Genomic DNA, 22,499 nt, shown 5'->3' with positions numbered 1-22,499 from the left:
AAGAAATTTGTGGTAGATGGGAAAATAGGAATGACGGTTACCATAATTAGCTCAATCACTAATATTAAAATAAGTGGAACTATGTAGTACTACATATTGTGTTTTATATTATTATATTATTTTATAAATTTAATCACCACATAAAATATTATTGTTACCATAAAAAAGTATTACTTATTTTAAATGTCGTCAAATGGTGTAGCGGAGCCGAGGTTTGTCGTAAAAATTCAACATGCGTCCATTTAATGTTATGTTTATTGTTATTTAAGTAATAATAATAATATATTCATTGACATGTTTTGTTTTTCGAGTAAATACTTAACGTTTTTTAGTCATCTTTACACGATTTAAGAATTAATTCCTCCGACGCCATCACAAAACAAATTGACGTGCTCACAGGTCGACTATTTCTCTGATTGGCAACGCTTGCGAAATTACGCCCCACCTATTGCTGAAAATTATTTGCCGTTTCACTGAAGTATGCTCTCAAACTCTTTTAAATTAATGTGGTCTAAAAAAATGGGGGTTGGGGAAGGGAATTAGTACGTTTAAAAACTACAAACTATAAGTCGTCAAAATTAAGAAAATATCCAACTTTTTAAATTATTATTTTGTCAATACATTTCAATGAAAATTGTAGTTGGCTCGTAATTTTTTTTTTCGTAACATTTTGAATTCTGTATTTGACGTGATCATTTTAAGACAATTTAATGTACTAAAGGTTTATCCGTTCCTATACAATGTCATTTATTTTTTCATATGCGCCTTTCGCTACACCATCTAACTAACGCATCATACGTCTCTGACACTATGACTTCAAAACCTTGACTGACCGGTCCAGATCCTTACCTTGGATATGGCCGTTAGAACTTAACATGCAATTTTGATGACCTAAAAAGATTATGCTGTATTCTTCAAATTATTTTGTTTAACTCGAGGCAATGGCGTATACCACTTTCGTAAAAAAAATATCATTTTGTTTTACTACACCTACCTACCAAAATATACTGTAAAATAGGCATACATCTCATTTCAGATATAATTATTCAATCATTGTATTTATTAAATTAAATAATTTGATGATAACTCAGATAGTTATTCATCCTGGCGCTACAATCCTGTATGGGTCTTGGCCTTCGTCAGCGTCTGCCTCCATCCAGGTCTGTCCAAAACCCGTTCCCTACAGTTTAGTGTGCCTAAGTTATTTAAAACTAACTCGACACTATCGTCTTTGTTGCCTTTGGGCTATCCAAATGTCAGTGTTTCTTTGTCGTGCTTCACTCGTTAATCCTGTGTACGTGACCTAGCCATATAAAGCAACCCAATTTGATGGAATGTACGTTGTGCGGTCCTCCGTACAAAGGGGTCTAGGACAATTTGGCGCCAGGACAACTGGGCGCTACGGAATCGAATGAAATTCGAAAATAAATAGAAATTCGTACCTACTTTTAAAATATATATTTAACACTTATATTTATTATTACATTACATTATTTAATACTTGGTGAGAATTTACACAAGTAAATAATGATTTAATTGTGCATATGTTTAAGTTCCAACGAGAAGCGAGTTCTTTTATTTTTATATTAAGCGTCAGGCATAACAAGTCTCAATCCGCAATAAAAAACATTATGATTAGAGCAAAATGAATTAAAACTACTAGGTAGTAGATAGAAATTTATTAAAATTCCTCGACTACTTTCTGTATGAAATCGTAACGAACGTCTATTTATTTCATTCAATGGTGCGGGACCCACTTGTCTTGGCGTCCAATCGTCCAGTGCCATACAAAACGTATACCTCGTACCTAATTGTATCATCGTTTTCAGACTAACTGTGTGTCATTAGTAGGTTTGAATATACCACGCAGCACGCTCCGCTCAAATGAGCCCGACACTCTTTCAATGCTTTTGGTCATACGCCAAGTCTCCGAGCCATACATGATAACCGGTCATATCAGTGTTTTTTACAAGATGTATTTCAACAGTAGGTTCAATGCCTTCGAACGTAGCACCTTCATTAAACTGAAGCGACATAATTTGTTGCCTAAAACAACTTTAATCTCCTTTTTCTTTCAATTTTTAGGTTATTCTTACTATTACTGTTAATGGATTCTTGACTGCACTGTAATGCGCTCGGAATGTATCACAATGGCTATTCGGTCCCTGTAGATGTATATATAATAAAATACAATATTACATTCTAAAATTATGAAAATTATTCATTAGATAAAAAAATAGTTCATTGAATTTATTTTTGTTTCAGAAAATCTGCAGTTTACGAGGATGGACTCCAAATGACGCCAAGTACAAGGAGACATATGACACCATGATCAAAATCTGGGACGGACTGAGGCAACGAGCTGACGCTAATAAAGATGGACAGGTGAGCTTCTTATATTACAATCGTCTTCTTGTATCATCTTAGACGACATCTAGACATGGTCAAAAATCAAAATCACCGACAATGTTGCAACTCTCTACCGCGCACACAGGTGGGACCATTCCGGGAAAGTGGTGTCACGCGGTTAGTCGAACCAAATGAAAAACAGCATCTACACATACGCCTAAGCAATATTTTGCTATTTTACATGCGGCCTATGTCGAGTGAAATTTACCACACAAACATGACCTACCGACGCTCTGTGCGGCAGTGCGTTAAGTTGTGAATAACAAAAAAAATAACATCGACAAATTTGACATATTATAGTCGAGTCAATGACATTAATATGGACGAATCATCTGGAAAATAAAATGACACCCACTTTGTGTCGGGTCTGCCGGATGGCGAAATTCATATTTTAATATCGGTATCCTACGCTCAAATGAACATTCTGCTTGCAAGCGGTCTGGCGACACCACTGGGTCTGCCCATACAAAATTTCTGACTGTCAGGTTTCGACTCCGCCGTTATTGTTGTGTTACAAAATGCCAATGTGCCTAGTTAAAAATTGTAAAAAAAATCTACTAAGCACTCCAAGAAAGTTGGGATATCACTTTTCATGTGTTAGTATTATTAATTATTGATAAAATGCCATTTTAAGATATTGATGAATGTTTATTCAATGTAATTGAATGACAGAAACTACTGGGAAAACGCTTGTGATGCGCTGGGCTTACATGCGTCTAATCTTCGAGAAGTCGTAAGTAACCTAGAATCTGTTTATAACGTAATGAGTAATGACACTAATACGCCATTACAATAAAGGTTATATTACTATAAATTCTCGAAGCTTGTATCGCATAATGGAAATGGATACGTCATATGGTCACGTGACGTCTACCTATACATCTGTGAATGACTTTCATGCTCAATTTCTCGTGCGCGCCGATATGAAGTGAGTTGTCCATTTAATATGTCAATGAGTCGAGTCGAGTTTATATGTACGACCGGGTTAACTCTACTGTCAACAGTGATAATTGTTTGGATTTTATATCATAAGCATAGAAATAAATAAGTATTTAGGTATCTACAGTTTGTTCCAAAATCATCTATATACATATAAACTCTTTATATATTTTTTAAATCCACAGTTCACATAAAATATCCGCTATAAAAGCGTTTCCCTCATAAGCTACCTTTATTGTCGTCGTAAAACATGGAAGGTACTCGTATTTCGCATAACAATTACATGACGTATGTTTATCGTTGTTCCTAAAAGAAATGAACTGCTCTGTCGCTTCTAGAAAATCAATACCATTATTGTGAGATGATTTTTTTCTTTGATAGAAATGATATCGCATTTTTTCTCAGTAGAGAGAAATATGAGAACAAAAGTGTTCTAATATAGAAAATATATTATTTATTGCGCAGTTATTGTATAAGAAAAATCTATATTATAAAGGTTCAGAAATTCTTTATTAAACTGAAAGTTTATATAAATATTATACTCACAGACGTCGAGGAAAGCTTTGTATTTTATTTATTTATTTTCTTTTTTCTTTGAGATACCTCTTCTTTTTCAAAAGTTTTTCAGAATCTTTTGGAGACTAAAATAGCACCGTTCCATACTCAACATTCTGTTGAATGTTGAAAAGGAAATTGAAATGAATACTACTACATATCAATTTAAGTTGAATCGATAGTCGTAGCTAAGATGGTGTCGAGTGTTTTTTTTAGTTCGTTAACCGTCATTTCGTTCGACCACAAAAAAATATGCCGCATTTAATTTAGAAACTAGGTAACTCAATTAGTAAAACACATTGCTGCGAATCCTATGAATGCGAATTCAAGTCTTGCCCAGTGTTTTTTTTTATATTAATTATTAATATTTTTTATTGAAGGTATTTTAACTACAGAGGTTTTCATTGTTTACAGACGTATACAACCGACTGTTTTGTATTCACAATCAAAATAGAAACATCCTGTTTAGTGTTAATTTTCTTAGTTTTAATTTAAAAAAACAAAAGGCTGTAAAGGACGGTATGCGAAGGAACTATAAAACCTTTATTTTAAGTACATTTTTGCATTTAGTGTGACCGTTAAACCTCACTTGAGATAAACGCGTAGGGAATGGATGCGTCTTTACTCTTTACTCTCCATAGACGATAATTCTACAGTCAAGAATTAAAAGCAAATCCAATGCTACGTTCTACTAAAGACATATATCGAAAGAACACTAAACATACGATGCAATATAATTTATATGTTATCAATAAATTATGATCATGCCGAAAGTCAATTCGATATCAATGGTAATGATTTCAAGTTATACTCATTTTTATTGTATAGAAATTAGAATTGAATACATCAATGCTATCAAATAATTCATCTCTGACAAATTGTATAAAATTTATTAGAATGTATTTTAATGGTAAACCATAAATTTATTTGATTATTACAATGAACGCGTTTGAATTTTTAAAATATATATTTTTCTTTTTAATGATTTTAAATACATGTGTATTATTTATTAATTAAAAAACTTTAAAACAAATTGTAATCAATTACAAGCTTCGTATTCTGTCGTTCTTCTTAGTAGCACTATACTCGCCTTTAAACCGATTTGAATTATTATCATCACTGTATTTTATGACCAAAAAAAATGTAAACCTATTTTCCGTGGTTCATTAATATTATTTATTTTTTATTTCACAATTATTATTATCAATATAATCTAATAATAACAAAAACACATTTTAAAACTTTAAAAAAATATAAAACGCTCTGATTATCAATCAAATTATCTAGTTATCCTAAATTTAATACTTTCCGTGGGTAATAATAAAGATAATATGGTAATTTACATACATATAATATAATGTGAGATAGGACCATATTGACGTATAAATTACCTTTTAATATTTTCTTTGACCCTTCTTAATCTTAAATTGGATTTTTTTTGCATAAGGGCTTATCGGTGGAATTTCCATATATTATTTTCTCAAACTATTAATCATAGATAAAACAAAGGATAAAAAATATGTTAATAATAACATTCAAAATAAATTCTTTTAATGAATAATTAAGTAATTATAATGAAAAATATAAGTAATTCAATAACACGAAACAAAATATGTAGGACTGTCTCTGATCCCATACCTGGCAAAACGCATATTGTTTTTTTTCAATATGTGGTTGACCCAGTGGAAAACTCCATAAATATTAGACGAATGACTAACAACCATTACTCGTCAAAAAACGTATATAAATGTAACCTGCGTCCTATGGATGTCAACATGCCTCTATCAGAAGTAAACGTGGTATTTTAATTACTTTATTGCATATTGAATACTTAAACTCTGATGGTGCTGCTTTGTGGTAGTGAGCGATAATATATGATATTGTCATTAAAACTCTCAATTCTTTTAAAACACCTTGTAAAATAATTAAATTATTATTTGAATACATTAATAAGCAAGTAAAAAGTATTTAAGAAGCTAGGCTTTTGATAATCGCCTAGTATGGAGTCTTCGCCTCTATTATATACATAAATGGATAGCAGTGGCAAAAGGTGGAGGTAGGCTATTAAGATCCGACATAAATCGCTTTCATTGAAATAAGACGGTGATGTATAAATAATATTTGTTAGGTTTTAAAATTCAATAAAACCCTGACTATCCAAACCATAGTAGATAATAGTCAAAAAATATTCCTTTTATCTATAAAATAACAATAATTATGGAATTAAACTATACATAATATTAGATATTTTGTAGATAGAAGAATATTTTTATCGACTACGGTTTGGAGTGGGCAGGGCTTAATGAATTTAAAAAACTGACCAACGCCATCTGTAATATACATTCTTAATTCAACGACAATAAAATAAGTATGACTGAAAAAGTGTTGACCATTTTTGATGGATCGCTCATATCATAGGTACCTAAACTAGTATGGTTTGGTTGAGGCATGGTTTAATTGATTTTTTTAAACTAACCGGTACTATCTGCAAATTGTATTTATTCTTAGTTCAATGAAAACAAAATAAGTATGACTGACAAAGTTTAGTGTGCACTATTTAACTCTTATCTTAACAGTCTACCTCCTCTCGCTACTGATGAATAGTGTAGTTAATAAGGTTAGTAAAAAAAATCCAGCGACGCATATTTGTTATACGATGTGAAGTATAAATTTAAACAATGATACAACTGAGACAATATAACTAAATCACTGTATCATTTCAGCAATATCCCGACGGACCTATCAAAATAAACCCCTGAAATTTCACCATTCATTTCACGGCGAAACATCCTGTACGCATTACGCTTTCTCAAAAGTTTACTACCTTCAATAAATCCAGCGCCTCGAAGCGGCGTGGAGCAGTACCTACGCATCATTCTAGGGGCGTAAAAATACGAAGCGAAATCGCAAAGTGCGAATTATCCTGCCCCGCAGACCACTTAGGTATAAGGTTACCTCAACGTCAGGTTTCTCGAAGTGAGGTACCCTCGCTAAGGCTGCAAGGTTTTCCACGTGGAATCGCGAAGTATTTTTGTTGTGTCTAACTTTTTTGTAATGTCCTGTGCTTTGGTACATTTGGCCAGTAGCGAAATTGACTTTTGGAAGTATGTCAGTCATACTTGCAGGTCTCATAATTAGAATACTTATAATACACCACAGATGAACGTAAACAAAGAATAAGAAAATAGATGATAATAGAACAATAAAAAATAAAAATATTTTTTTAATTTTTATAATTAAATTTGATGATAATTAAAGTGTTCATTATTTACTCGAAAGCTGATAATGAAAAGCCTCCAACTTTATTGCAATTTACCAATCTGTTTCGATAATTTGCCGGTAGTTGTCACTATATTGTATACTCAAACATGATTTGAACTCCTGAGAATTGGTGGTAAATATATGAGGCAGAGTATCTGTAGGTAGATATAATGCGATAACTATTACATTATAATACGTATCAATGCCTCTGTTTGTCTGTTAATCAATAATTTAATATCATTTATTTTTATTTTAAATAGTCGTATAGTAAGAAACCTTCTACCTTTCAGTTAGCAAAATGATATATTTTTTAATTAGAGAATATAACAATGTATTGTCAACGTAGTTATCTTAATCGAGTTTTAATTATTTCATTACGATAGAATGCACGTTTTTCTATGCCTCTAATTTGATTCTATTTTGATAAGTAATGTAATAGAAAAGCAAGATATAAATTTAATACATATAATACTACCAATTCGGGGATAAATTTTTAAATTAATAATAATTAAATTAACTAAAAACACTTATTTATAACGGTAATATATTTACGATCGGCTTATCAGTATTCTAAATTTAAAATAAACTACTTATTCTGATAATATAACATTATGATTTTTCACTGAGCAAAGATTTCACTTTATATTTTCGGATTTTATTGTCAATTGAAAGACATTATTGTTAGAACTTGTTTTTATTTAATTTTTTTTCTCCTTCACAGCTATTATATGCAATCTCTTCTTCATTGTATACCTGCGCATTAAATATCTTGGTTATATGTATATTTATTGAAGACCTTGCATTCTGCCACCCACATGGTTGAAGGTATTGATATATCCGTAGAATGATTCATTTAGTCAGTCATGGTGTGGACGACGTTGATGTTTCCGACAACGATAAGTCTTACCAATCTATCAATCCTCCTTGTATGTATATAACCACAGAACTGCACAACTCTCTATAGACATATTTTAAAGAGAAAATCCTTCACTTTTATTTCTTTCAGAAGAAAATATTTCGGAATCGTTAACATGCGTATTGAACGTCTCATATCATAAGCAGCAATCTTACGTATTTATTATATTTTACGCATTAATTGCCAATATACAATCCTGAATTTCTTACGACTAACTCGTCATAACAAAACATAAATACAAAATATTTGATAGATCACCGCTTTATATAATTTGTGATAGAACCCCGTAACCATAACAAGCTTGGTATGCCCTGTTATACGCCGCCGGCTAACCTCTACAACGCGTGCTACAGCTCTACGGCTCTACGGACGCCAGTATAGATGCTACGTTTATTTATATAACACGCTACAAATTTAATATGATACAGCATAGCTCCTTCGATTTATGTATTTTTGACTGCAGGTCAAAATAACATAGTTTGAGAAGCGTTTAATTAATAAAATGAAAAGCTTTATCCAGATATTTGATTAAACATTTCATGGTTTGTTTATATTAAAATATTTGGAATACTTTATTATCGTAATACGTGCCTTATTTATGTAAGATAAATATATTAAATAATTACATCAAAACTTCTTGCCTTCGATAGAGCAAAGCTACGGTCTTCCCATCTGAGTGTTCGGCATACAGTTAGTATTCCTGCCCATCTGGGTTGCAACAGTTTAATATATATGAAAAACTTAGCCACATTATACTTTCATAGTGTATAGTGTTTTAATATGTATTATTTTCCCGGCACTCATTTCCTACTAAAAATCTGTTTTTTAAACATTTCTTTTAAAGAAAATCTAACATTCAAGTTATTCTCTAATATTTTTTTCACATTATCGTTTTACACAATTTTCATTTTTGTATTTATGTAGACATTCACGCTGTGCATATATATAACTACTAATCACAGCTCTATATGATACAAGCTGCATTTCTATACTGTTTGTTAAAGTTCAAATACATTATGATCACATTATGTACGGTCGTAGTAAGGTGCCGCTACGGGAAAAAAATGTGTAATATCGTTTTTCTTGGTATTTAAAATGTTATCAGACTGATGCTCCCATCTCGTAGCATATTTTTAACCTTTAAACGAACATTGTCAGTTAGCAAAATCTGCCAAAATCATCAGAACAACAATGAGGTCACCTCACGCGTACCGCGCTTCATTATGAACCGCACTAGTGAGTGAACGTTTTTTCTGTTATCTGCAGGCCTACACATTTTTGACTCACTCACGTTTTTAGTGGTTTTATCTGTGGATCTGGATTTACTATTAAATAATTGTTATGTCTGCTGTTTACATCTATTATCTATAGTCTACTGGTTGGTACGTGGCGGTTACGAACGCACACGTAGAAACTGTTGAAATTAATTGAAGTTAGCATGAATAATGCATAATAATTCAAATTACTAATTCATTAGATTGAGCACTCTCTATCATTGAATTTATAGAGATAGTAATCATTCAAAATATTCTGCGAAATGACGTAACCATAAACTAAATTTGTCTATGGTTTTTTAGTTTTAGCGATTAACCTGCAGATATAACCATTAATAAATACTCACCTACCAGTTATTGCAACCTAGCACACTTACAAGTACATATTCCGTGCGTGTGGTTTAACGAAAAGTACTATTTTTTTTAAAGATTCTCATAAATACGATGAACTAACAATAGCAAATAATATGGATATATGTTATTTTTAAAATAAACTATTTTAACTAAAATAAACTTTCTAGAATATCAATAAAATACAGCTTATTTTGGTATGTTATAAGGTTACAATACTATATTCATACACGCAATAATAATGTCAAATATACTTTAACTTACACATAAATAACGCAATTTTTAACGGCGTTGAAAACAACGATTTCTCAAATTGTTCGCTCGTTAAAAATACCCTTTTCCGTTAGACGAGTGGTCGGCAAACTACAGTTTGCGAGCAGCGTTGCCAACAACACTTTTCTTGCTAAATCTAACATTTATTTGTAGTAATCTAGTCTTTATCAGGCACGTTGCGTTAAATTAAGCGTTTTTCTACGTCACGTCTAGCTTTAAAATGTTCATAAAAATACTGTATTTTCTTGGTAAAAAAATATAATAGATATGAGTTTTCTCACGAATTTAAAATGAAAGCGATTTTTTTATCTTGCTACATAAAAAGCTTCACATCTGATATGGAATATGAACTTTAGTTCAGCAAGAGATTCCGATTTTAACATTGATTTTTTCATTAAAATCTTAAAGGAGCATTCACAGTTTATCTTGAGAAGAAAGTTTTAGATTTCTTTATTATTTTTTTCTGACAACCTTAGCTTATTTTTAGCTCATCTGGCATATTTCTATCAATGAAGATATTTTGTAAATACGCCTGGCTATAAATATCTAATAAACTATTTGAAATACCGCCGAAGTAACAAATCTTAGCAGGCGGGAATGTCTTCTGCGAAGGTTTCTAGAATTCTAATATCCTCTAAATGTCAACCATGTTTTACACGTGATATGGATACGGACACTTTTTAAAAATGCAATTAGTGGAAAAGAGTTATATAGCTCCAAATTGGTACTGAATATGAAAATCTGGAGAAACAAAAATGCAAACTGATATCACAACACAAATGGACTGCTATAAAAGCATACGTGCATTTTTCTGCTTTTAATTTTTACATTGCTAATCATGCCAAGTGTCCAAACTATTAACTGTCACCCCCCCCCCCCCCTCTCCTACCTATTATATACTATACATTATCTATTTTAAAAGGCTATGTGTAATTTCACACGATATGTAAAAATGAATTAGTACAAATCTGATGAATGCGGGATCGATTTCCGCCCGGTGTCGAATTTTTTTTTAATACTGTAGGTATTTCAAAATATATTAAATCGTCTTATCTTAATTCATGAATCTCGAAATTGTGAATTATTATATGAAAAAAAAATAGTTAATTAAGCAAATTATTAGCAAGTGCAAGTACGTTAAAATAAAAATTTGAAGTGATCCTGTCATCGGGTATGAATCAAATTAAATTAAGGTACTAACAACACCCCCTCAACGATACGCCACTGCGCACTTCGTTGATGTATTTTCCTAGCTCAGTCGGTGGAGGGGTTATTAATAATAACGATGTTTCCTTTTGAAAAGTCGGTAATTACTTGGTTTTATTTCCTTGTATGTAGCGTCTAGTAAATAATTTTACAGGCCAAATGTAGGTGAAGGCGGCAGACAGGAATACGTGACGACCGATGACTGCGAACGCGAGAGATGTTTCCCACCCGTAGGTAAACGGGATGTGAAACTCTCCCCGGGGAGTACTTCGGCGTTCAAGAAGCGAAGAGATGCGCAGCGAGAACTGGTGAAACTGGTCCAGAGTGTTTGAAGAGAGGCTGCTAGTAGAGATGAGACTTGTTCCCGAGGGAGGATCCGGTAGACTGATAAAAATCTCTCGGATGCGCCCTCTTTTATAGCAGCCTCCCTTATTCTAATTGGTCCAAAGAGTTTGAGAAGGGGTGACCAAAGATTCTACTATGTCCGTTAATTTCGTACTGCGTAATATCTCTTGTTTATTTAATAAGAATTTACTGGATTGTCAGAAGGACCAAGTATCAAGAGATAATATATTCTGTGCACGTGGATGGATATATTGACGTTATAAAATATCGTCTATCTAATTCTATGGATTTTATATGAATTTATTTAGAGCATTTAAATAGCTATCTCCGGCATAAACTCGCGGTTTTAGTCTTATGCCAGGAGTAAACACACGATTTGATTAGCGTTTAAATTACATGCATTTACAACTACTTACTAGGTACCTATTGACATAATAATAGGCCCTGTAATCATTATCCATCGACCTTCACATAAACATTTGTGATTTTACGACGTAAAACCTGTCTGTTGCCTTTACCTTTTACAATGTTACATTTATAATAATAACAGTTTAATCTTAAAACTACGTCTTATATAGTAATACGAAATAATATTTTACTATTTCCAAAAAATAGCAAAATACTACTTCTTCATAGAGGTAATTCGCAATTCAATGTCGAAGAGTATATCGATCGGCGATATTTCCCCCGCATTGCCTTATTTTTAGCCGCTGTCTTTACACCGCACAGCTGCATAAAGGTCGTGATTTTAATTTAGAAATCGGCGAAGCTCCCGTCTGTTGCTATCAAGAATTTACTCTTTCTTAAATATGTGAATTTCCTCATGCTTTATATTACAGACGATAAATACCCTAATTAGGAACACAATAATGAAATAATATTTCCGAAAAGTTGAATTCTAGAGACTTTAAGGCGTTATTTTCTGAGTTAATCTGTGCGCCGGATACTTTTTAGCCGGTAACATTTTCGTATACACGCACAGAGGCACACCCATACCAACGCGTTGGTAGGTGTTGCTGCGTTATAATTTTAAGTGTTGCCACTCGCGGATAATTGATTCTATAATTATTAGTTTGCTATTAATGAGTTTACGGATCGAAATACTATTCGATTAGTGTGTTCCACATGACATATTAATTAATTATATACACTTTTAATACTAATCACTCGCTACCGCGTTCTTCTTCTTTATGTTAACAGTTATTCTTCTTCTTTCATACTATTACAAAATATATTAAATATGTTACACTCTTATAATAATCTCTCGCTACTGCATTCGTCTCTTTATATTTAACAATCATTCTTCCCCTTTTATACTAATATACAGTTACATAATACATTTATATCTAACATTTTATAATAACATCGTCACAGGTTTTTTTATTGTACAGAACAAGGCAATTTTACATCCATCATTCTTTCACACTGCATTACCCTGCTCGTAGCAATCGATGCCCCGTTCGATACGTTTACATACCGAACGGGTAGCGTAAAAACCTGTGAACAGATAAACAATTTATATGTGATTCGACAAGGAAGCGTTTTTAGGCGTTTTACTAAGCCGTATAGTTAGAGATCAGGTTTACATGTCGGCTTATTACTAATCAATTTATTGTGCGAAGGCACCTACCTACAGGTAGGTGGTGACAGTACCTTGAGTCAAACCACAAAATCCGATGGCCAAAATTGACCCAAAATATAACATTTCAGATGTATGAATATTAGCTAATTATAATTTCGTAGGACGCAGGTGGCTCAATGGTAAATCACATTGGCGCGAAGTGTTTTCAAATTTAGCAAGTCAGAACTGTGGTCTTATCAATATTTAAAAAGAGACGCCCCATTATGGTTCTTCTATGTAAAAAGATTGCCGATCCCTAAGATAGACGATTCGACCAGTTTAATGTACTGCCGGTTCGTTTTAGACTTTTAAATCGAGGTCGACCAACATTTCGTTGGGGTTCGGAAACATTAATTAGCGATTCCGAAACAGCGAAACGCTCACCGCGGTGTGCAGTGTTCTACCAAAATAATGGTCACCCTAACGTTTGAATCGTGTTTGCGGTAGAAAAAAAAACAAAAAAGAGCTGCCCTTTTTAAATAACATATAAGTACGTTGAGTTTTCACATAATAACCCTAAAATCGAAACGAAATCTATAGTTTTATTTGCTATAAGTGTGTATTGACCATGTTAAAAATCAAAGTGTCCACATTATTACTAATGTAGTGGAGACAAAGCACGTCGCTGTTATTTTTAACTAAAATTTGGTGTAAAAATGTGAAAAAAAATGATTAGTCAGTTCAATTACCAAAGTCATTCAAAGAAAATGTATTGATCCTTAGCGTCGATTTTTTTTGTCTATCGATAATATTATTTCTCATTAGTATTACGACATTTTCGGCACCTATCCATCGAAATGTTAAAGCATGTGTTTGATAAAATGTGGGGGATTGGAGCGGGGGGATATTATGGTGTTTAACATTTCATTTACGATCCTAAAGAAACCTTTAGTGTTATGTGTTGTTATTTTTTTTATTAACCTTTGAACCCAAACTAGGGAATCATTCAATTGTGGCGATTTATGATCACATCAAAAAATCTATGAAGATGGACTTCTACTCTTCTACATTGAAGTGAAAATACTAATTTACTTTTTGGCATATTTGTAATTCTAGAATTGAGTAAATCAATAAATAAATAACACAATTTACTTCAGTATCTTTATTTGTTACATATTTTAGTTAGTTATAAATTGAATTATTTAATTTGAATCTAAACGCATGCAAAGGAATATCACAATAAAGCGAGTCGGGACTTGACCGAAACATAATAAAGACAGCGAAAGAAGTTATTCAAGATGGTGGCAATGCCAAGCGTGTACAAAGCATAGATCGGGTGCGCAAGCACGTTACCATACTTGCCTTAGCAGCAGCGTTATCAGTAAAACATGAAATAAATTCCCGACTCGCTTCTTTTTCTTAAAATATTTTAAATGTTAATATGAGGTGTGTACAATATAACAAAGGTGGTATACGAATACAGTACAGTTCAGCATCGAATAACCATCGATCAAAAATAGTGGTGTGACTTAGAGGAAGTCTTCGTCCAACATAGAATTAATCTCAGTCGGTTATATTGATGAAGATATCTATATAAAATATGCCATCATTTAAAAAAAATGGATTTACATAGTATTACTGATAATATAACGCAATCTTGCCCATAGTAATAAGTATTACAGAGGGATACTTCTCTCTACTAAAACCCAGTTAAATGCAAAAAAATATGTAATAAGGGTGAAAATAACAATGACAAGTTAATGATATTATTTAATTGAAAAAAATATGGATAATTTAAATAGCAAAATAGGATAGTTGGTTTCCAGCAGTTGAACTCTAGTTAATTATTTGTATCATGATACAGTTATTACATGTTTTTTTCACAAAGTAATGGAGGTATGAAGGCTTCATATAATTTATTCATCATAATGGACGTTTCATGTTTCAACATAAAGTGAAGCATTAGAAAAAAAAATAATAACCGCTTTCAAAATGTAGAAATAAAGCTTCACGTTTCACCATATAATACGCAGTATGGAAATGACACAATTATTGCGTCATAAAAAGTTAAACAACGCAAAAAATAAAAAAATATTTATGTCATAATAATTTTCCAAATTTAAAAAAGAATCAAGTATCACCAAATTTAGTGCCTAAAGGCAACACCGAGACAGAAAATTCTTGTTCTTTTAATCATTTTTAAATAATGGAATACGTAGGTATAACGATTCATTTCGAATGTTAACCATTTTTATCAGGGATAAAATTGCAATTTATCAATTTAAATGGAAACGGTTTATAATATCTATCAAGGATCAAAATTTCAAGGTTTCATAAGGTTAGGTTCAATTTCAAATTTGGCAAAGTTAAAAAGTAAATTATTACGTAAACTTATAATATCAGCATAATATTATATTATCAGACTTTTTACAAGGAGTGATAACAATTCACACAACTTATAGAATACTTGCACTGGATCAAAAACACATTCCAAAGTCATATGGCTTTAGTGAGATCAGAGATCGGCGCACATTGATTGTATATCAATATAATTGCTATTATAAATACAGATAGCTGCGTTTTTATTACCTATATGTCATTCCATATATGGAGATTTAAAAGCAATCAAAACAATAACCCTAAAAAGAATCCAAAACGATAGAAAGTAAAAATATAATGAACTAAGAGTAACCATTTATCATTAAATTAACCTCCTAATTACGTAACGTATAAGAGTTACTTTTTGTATATCGTATAGATGTTGTGGCATTTTTGTATCAAAAAACTGTTATTAAAAAAAAGGGACACAATTATTAGAGCACTAAACCACTCCCAAATTTTAATAGAATATATTTTCACCGCTTTCACACATAATACATCGAGTTTCAAGTATCTGGGTACACGTGAAATAGGCAAAAATCTGTTGACGGATTAAAACCTAATATAACTAATAAATGCTTTAATGTGTGCTTTTAGTTACATATAGATATACATGTTATACATAGAGTCCAAATAAAGTTGATATAACGTTAGTAAAAAAATAGATTATGAGATGTCTATGGTATGTCTATGAGATGTCTATGTGGTAAATTTGTGAATACATATTTTTTTTCACATTCTATTTTACATACTTTTAATACTGAGAAAAAATGCAAATCGATCAAGAAATTTTAACTTAACGTGTTTTTTAACCGTTGAGGTGAATATTTTTTTTTTTTGTAAAAATCATTAATCTTGATATGCTACGAGTCAAAACTTCACAGTTTGAACAATACGTAACTACCTAAGAAGCAATATTTGTACCTTTCAGGATTTATAATAATTTGTAATGAAACATAAAAGCAGTTGGTATTTTAGAAAGTGTACTTTTGATTAATGGATGTTTTTGTAGGTTCAGAATTCCCTTTTTCATTGGTGGTGAAAAAATATCCATTCTATAAATATTTGTCAAAAATTTAAAATCATCATGCATAGAAAAGAAGATTTTAAAAATAAATGTATTCTAAAATCAAAATGCTTTCCTATGTTAGCTAGACGGATTAGTCGTTTACTTAAAGTATTAAGTTAATTTATAATCAATTTAGTCGCCTATTGGTCGAGCTATATCTTTCTCACGTTATTTTAGTATTGATCTTTCAACTCATTCTCTGGATTAACAGTATAATGGTAACTTAGATGTACATAATAAACTTAAAGTTCAGATGCATGTATTTGATAATGCTTGTTTACTTATTTGTTTGCAAATAGCGTAATATGTACACATTATAGTTGATCATAAAGACATCTCTTTGTATATTATATTGTGGATACATATATTATATGGAAAAATGTAGGAAATGGAAGTTTAAAAAAGTAGTTTTTTTTCTATGATATAGAATATAGCTAATTACTGCTTATACGAGTATATTAAAAGATCGTTGAATTTTTAGTATTCATATGATTTTACACAGGCATTAGAAAACTTAGATGATTTTTAATTGAAAAATTTTGTATATGAAATTACGTACTGACTATAATGTCAAATAATATATATTAAAATGTGAAAATAACATTTGTTAATATCGGCAGGTACCATCCTGGTATAAGAATATTAAATACCTATTGGATGTTTTGTAATATTAGGTAATAAAACACAGATAGTAAGTGATAATATATTTAAATTCAACACAAACTAAAGAAACAAGTAACAAGTAAATATATACAGTATCAGTTGTATATTTACCTAAAGTGTGTACAGAGCCTGAAGATGCCTAAAGATGTAACTCAGGTTACTAAAACAATCCAAATCAAATAGTAAAAAACCTAAATAAATTACAATTTAAATTTAAAGTCCGCCAAGTGCCCAAAGATGATAGTATTTATTTTAAATTTTGTCATTTGTATATTTCAAATACATATAACTTCTGCTGAATTAAATTAATTAGGTTAAAACTGGCTTCTGACGGTCTTATAATATCAAATAGTTAACAGCAATGCAGACAAATATTAATATGCTGTATTTAAATAATGCAACAAATGTTCAAAATCGGTTGTTAGCTGTGTAACAAACATTTTATCCAGTCCCACATACTCTCAAAAATTAGCATTGATAATTTTGTAGAAACAATATTCTAAACTGTACGCTCTCTGTCTTGATTTGTGAAATATAAACCATTCTCCACCAAGTTTCATTATTGAAAACGTATTTTATTCAGACTAAACAATGTGTAGAGCCTGAAGATTTCATTACAATAAATTCTTCTCATTGAATATTACAAAAAATAATCAATAAGAATTAAAATCCGATTTAAATCAATACCTAGCACTAATTAATTATTAATAATGTTTCCTGCCTTAGTTTGATATATTTTTTAAAACCGTTTTTAAGTAAGAAATTTATTTATTCACTAGTATCTATTGTACAAAATTTAATGTAGCTGGAAAATTCATTTCCGTTAATATCTACATTTCATTTCTTTCATGGAAAACGCACCGGAAATATATCGTGCCTAATCGCAACAAAAAACATGCGATGGTCAATGAGCATGACGCGTTGTTGTTTTTTTCTGCTGACCGTTGTTAGGGCCGGCTGATGAATTGTAACGGAGGATACTTCATTGGAAACAACTACATATATTGTATTGTTTATTTTTTCGTTCAATATAAGTAAAATACTGAAAGACATGAGGATATTACTAGTTGCAAATTCAGATAAATCCACTTTTTATAGGCACAATCGAGTTGCTAAGTATTGAATGAATATACACGTGTATCGAGTAAATCGACTGCAAATTCTATATACCTAACTATTTTTATCACACTGCAAATGAATTTTCCCATTAATGATTTGTCACCAACTGAATGTTGAGAGACATTCCCAAATACTTGGATAATGCACATATATTTAGAAATACATCAATAACGAGTCCATTTTTTGGACAGATGCAAATGCTGCTCCGAAATAACAGAATAATAAAACAATACATCACTGCTGTGGAAAAGACTAAAAAATATTTAAAATGCTGATTGTATTGAACGATTAATTAGGGTCGATTTAGTAAAAAACCAGGACGGGCGGAATTTTATGTTTTATGTGTATTTAGTACCAAAACATTCATATATTATAGAGATATACAAACAGTATATATCTATAAAAAATATACAATAATAACATTTTATACACAATATATTACATATATGGAATATAATCCAATGTTAAAAATATAATCTTTATTACTGGTTATACATAACAGATATGTGTTTAAATCTTGGTTCACTCATAATTAGTTATATAATGTAAAAACTGCTTCATACTCAGAGTAGACATATATAGAGAGCGCCTATTTCTCGGCAAAACGAAGCCGTGTTTCTTCCTTATAACGCACAGTAAAACCTCGATTTTATCATTATCAACCTCAACAATGAAACGTTATACCATCGTGTTGCTTCTCAGTACGGCTACCAAATTTAAACACAACATGGTTAAGCATATTATGTTTTACCAAAATAAATAAAAATAATTACCACTAACTTTATAAAAAAACAATAAATTTCAGCAACACGTGCTCGCAGTTTTTTAATGAATGTAATCTGTCAAATCCATATTTACTAGCTACGTTTACAAAAAATATTTAATTCGGCCGTAGAAATTATATCTAACTCTAACACATAGTGTGAAGATATAAGCGTGCCGAATGCTTACTCGATCGCACTTATGGTTCATTTTTATTCAGGCCTTGGCTTCATACTATTTTTTAAATGTGTCACCGTATTTGATTGAGAGACGATACTTAATCCCATATAATAATATCGTAATAAAAACATAATTGAAATTATTGACCTGCGTAACGTTATTTTTTTGTTAATTTACAATAATTATTATTATTTGTATGAAAAGGATTTTTTTTTTCCCTTAAACATAAAAGTACCCCTTGCGACATCTCTGGTCTGACTTATAATTTATCAAATTATTATAAAAGCCTTCCAAACTATTTGTTATACACGGTGTATTTACAAGGTTTTCAAATTGGAACGACGATGTGGGATAAATAACAATATATCGTAACAACAATAAAGACCACGCGATGAAATTGCCAATTTTCCAAAATAATCGAAGCATGTTTTCTTTATTAATGTGTGAATCGTCGGCAATTAATCCGATTGGGGCGGCCATAATTTAGCGGCGCAAACGTTGTCTTTCCATTATAGCACAGTGTTAGCCATTTAATGGGGATGGGGGTGCCCATCCGTCTCTCTGATGAGACCTCGACTGACCACCACCTGCGGCTCTATATAGGCCTCTTAAATCGATCCTTCTCAGGTAGACATTTCGCGCCCAAGTGGAACGAACAAGAATTTACCCTACTCAATACAGTTAACAGTCTAAAATCTTCGAATAGTATTAATATAAATTATACAATAGTATCATGTTTAAAACGAGAGTAATTACATGCTTCAAATTCTGTCGCTACTTCAAGATCTCGTCGATAAAAGGAAGTCGCCGTAGTCGCATATAGAAGACTTCTCAGTGACATACCTGTCATGGCGGCAACGCTTGTTTAAATAATGTATTGGCTCTTTTTTTAGATGCGACACATTTTATTTTTCTAAATAAACTAAAAGTTTACTAATAATAATTTTAATATCACTCTTGACCGTTTTAGACATAGATATTTGATGGATTCGTATACCATGGAAGCGTAGAATGAAATGATCAATTTGGAGGCGCTTCTCATTTGAAACTAGAAGTGCTATTAACTGCACAGCAGAAGCTTGTTAGTTCACAGTTTTAACACGTGGACAAAAACATCTTGTACGACAATAAATGCTAAGGTACTCGGTAATAAAATCACATGTGTTTAGACCCAGAATATTATGGTCCTAATAAGTTGAGAGAATGACTAACATCCATTTCTTGTACAGCAAGAATCTGTTACGAAACCTCTTCGTGAGACGGCCAAGATCTATCTTCATCGGATTATAGAGCCAATTATAAAAAAAATAATACGTTTATTAGTCAACAAAAAAATATTTTTTTAAAATATCATATATTTTTATGACTAATATACAGCCTAAAAACTGTACGCCTCAGGGGTTATAATATATTATATAACACGTTAAAATAATTATATAATTTATTAGAGATATTAAAAGTTTATATTTTACTATGAAAATTGCATGACTATTAAAGTATAAAACTACGCGGAAGGTAATTTTCTAAGTGTTTATTATCATCGGCTTCCGTTAGAACGAATATGAAGTAGCTCCTACCGACCAAGTTTATATTCACATCTTACATAATATACAACAGTATTGAGAAATTTTATAACTCATGCACGCTAGAGTCCTATTCCAGAAACTCGTTTTCTGTAGAGAATAAAAATACTTTACTGTTCTCTACTTTATATTCTGGTCAAAATCGGACTTGAGATTTATTATATTATTATATCAATGAATTGATAAGTAATATCTTATTGTATATGTGTCCCACTAAGGATTATTATTGCATTATATTATGTTTGTATTGATTTATCTCTGCCTGTAACGCACGAGAGTAAACATTTATGAACATGTGTAAAAGAGAGCGAGACAGGGAAAACATGTATTATTTTAATATGTTTATACACGTCATCGCAATTTAAAATACTCTCATAATAGTTCGACAGATGCTTACAGTTTAGTGCTAGTAGATCGAGTACTACAACTTTAATAGAAACTTGTGATAAATTAACAGAAATGTATAAAGAACTATGGTGTCGGATACAAATCACGCTTTTGAAAATGATAAGTCTCTGGAAATGTCAAATTCTATAAGAAGATGCTCGATTCAAATTGAAGAGATTTCAGGAGTATATAAATCTACTAAAAAATCAACAAAGTGGAGTTTAGTTAAGATAAATAAGCACCTTTTATTTTTTTAGTCATTAATAATTAGTCTATAGAAAAGAGTACTAGGTATAATGAATTTTAATCTCATCGGCTAGTTGGAAGGAAAAGGTACTGGACTAACTTTAGTAGAGAAAATCCTACATGCCGAGAGACTTCTTCATCGAGAGATTTTTTTTAGATTCCAGAGATAATTTAATATCAATCAATCAATCATAATGTATGGTTTTTGCGGTGTCAAAAAATGCTACAATTAGCGCCATACGCCAAATACTAGACTTGACAAAAAAATCTCTGATTTGGCAACGTTGAATCTCAGCTGAATGTCCTGAATACTTATAATCTCACTTCATTCCCTTTGCCTCATTACTATGGACGGCTAAAATTATAGGCTTTGTTGAGAATCTCTTTCTATTTTTAGCGACGCTCCGTTGATTTGCTTGTTGAAGCCAGTAGTACTTAAAGTTTGGTACACAATTTTGCAATTTCTGGGATTTTTTTAAATTGTGAATTCTAGAAATTATCAATTATAATATTTGTATCCAAGAAAATACTACTAACTGTAAAATTATGCCGATTACCCGGCTCGCATATCTAAACTCGACATCGTCTGCGGCAGAGCCATAAATCATTTTTTTAAGAACGTCACACCGATTTTTCATATTGAACCTCGTACATAGACGCCAAGCGACAGTCGCGCGTAACTTCTCGAAACGTCAAAATCTACTATGATTAGTGACCGGCGAGCTTAACGTCTGTACATAAATGACCGATCCGTAGCCTGTGCGCATGCATGACCGCAACACTGGCAGCTTCGACTTTCAGCGTGAATCACATGCAACTTATTGCTTGCAACACCAAATGTTTTTTTTTTCAAACTAAAATGTCGCATTTCACCAATGTGCGAAGCTCCATTTGGCAATGTGTGTTTTGTAAATGACGGTGACGTCACATCCACGTATTCGACATGTTGCACAGGAGACGAGTTTAGATGTGCGAGACGGCAAAGGTAACATGAACATAATATAAATAGGTATAATATATA

General features: G+C 31.6%; 1 protein-coding gene across 1 annotated transcript in view; it reads left to right on the top strand.

Annotated features, from left to right (window-relative positions):
* Positions 1–22,499, top strand: part of Scp2 (Sarcoplasmic calcium-binding protein 2) — a 288,827-nt gene that overhangs the window by 181,622 nt on the left and 84,706 nt on the right. The window contains exon 4 of the mRNA XM_085945282.1: positions 2,266–2,385. Coding sequence (XP_085801408.1) covers positions 2,266–2,385 — 120 coding nt within the window. The remainder of the gene's footprint in view (positions 1–2,265; positions 2,386–22,499) is intronic.

The sequence above is a fragment of the Rhyacophila brunnea genome, unplaced genomic scaffold, assembly GCF_057557595.1.
Source record: "Rhyacophila brunnea isolate RB1 unplaced genomic scaffold, BYU_Rbru_1.0 scaffold_18, whole genome shotgun sequence".
NCBI lineage: Eukaryota > Metazoa > Arthropoda > Insecta > Trichoptera > Rhyacophilidae > Rhyacophila > Rhyacophila brunnea.
The sequence above is the reverse complement of the archived record's forward strand: the minus strand, read 5'-3'. Positions and strand labels throughout refer to the sequence as shown.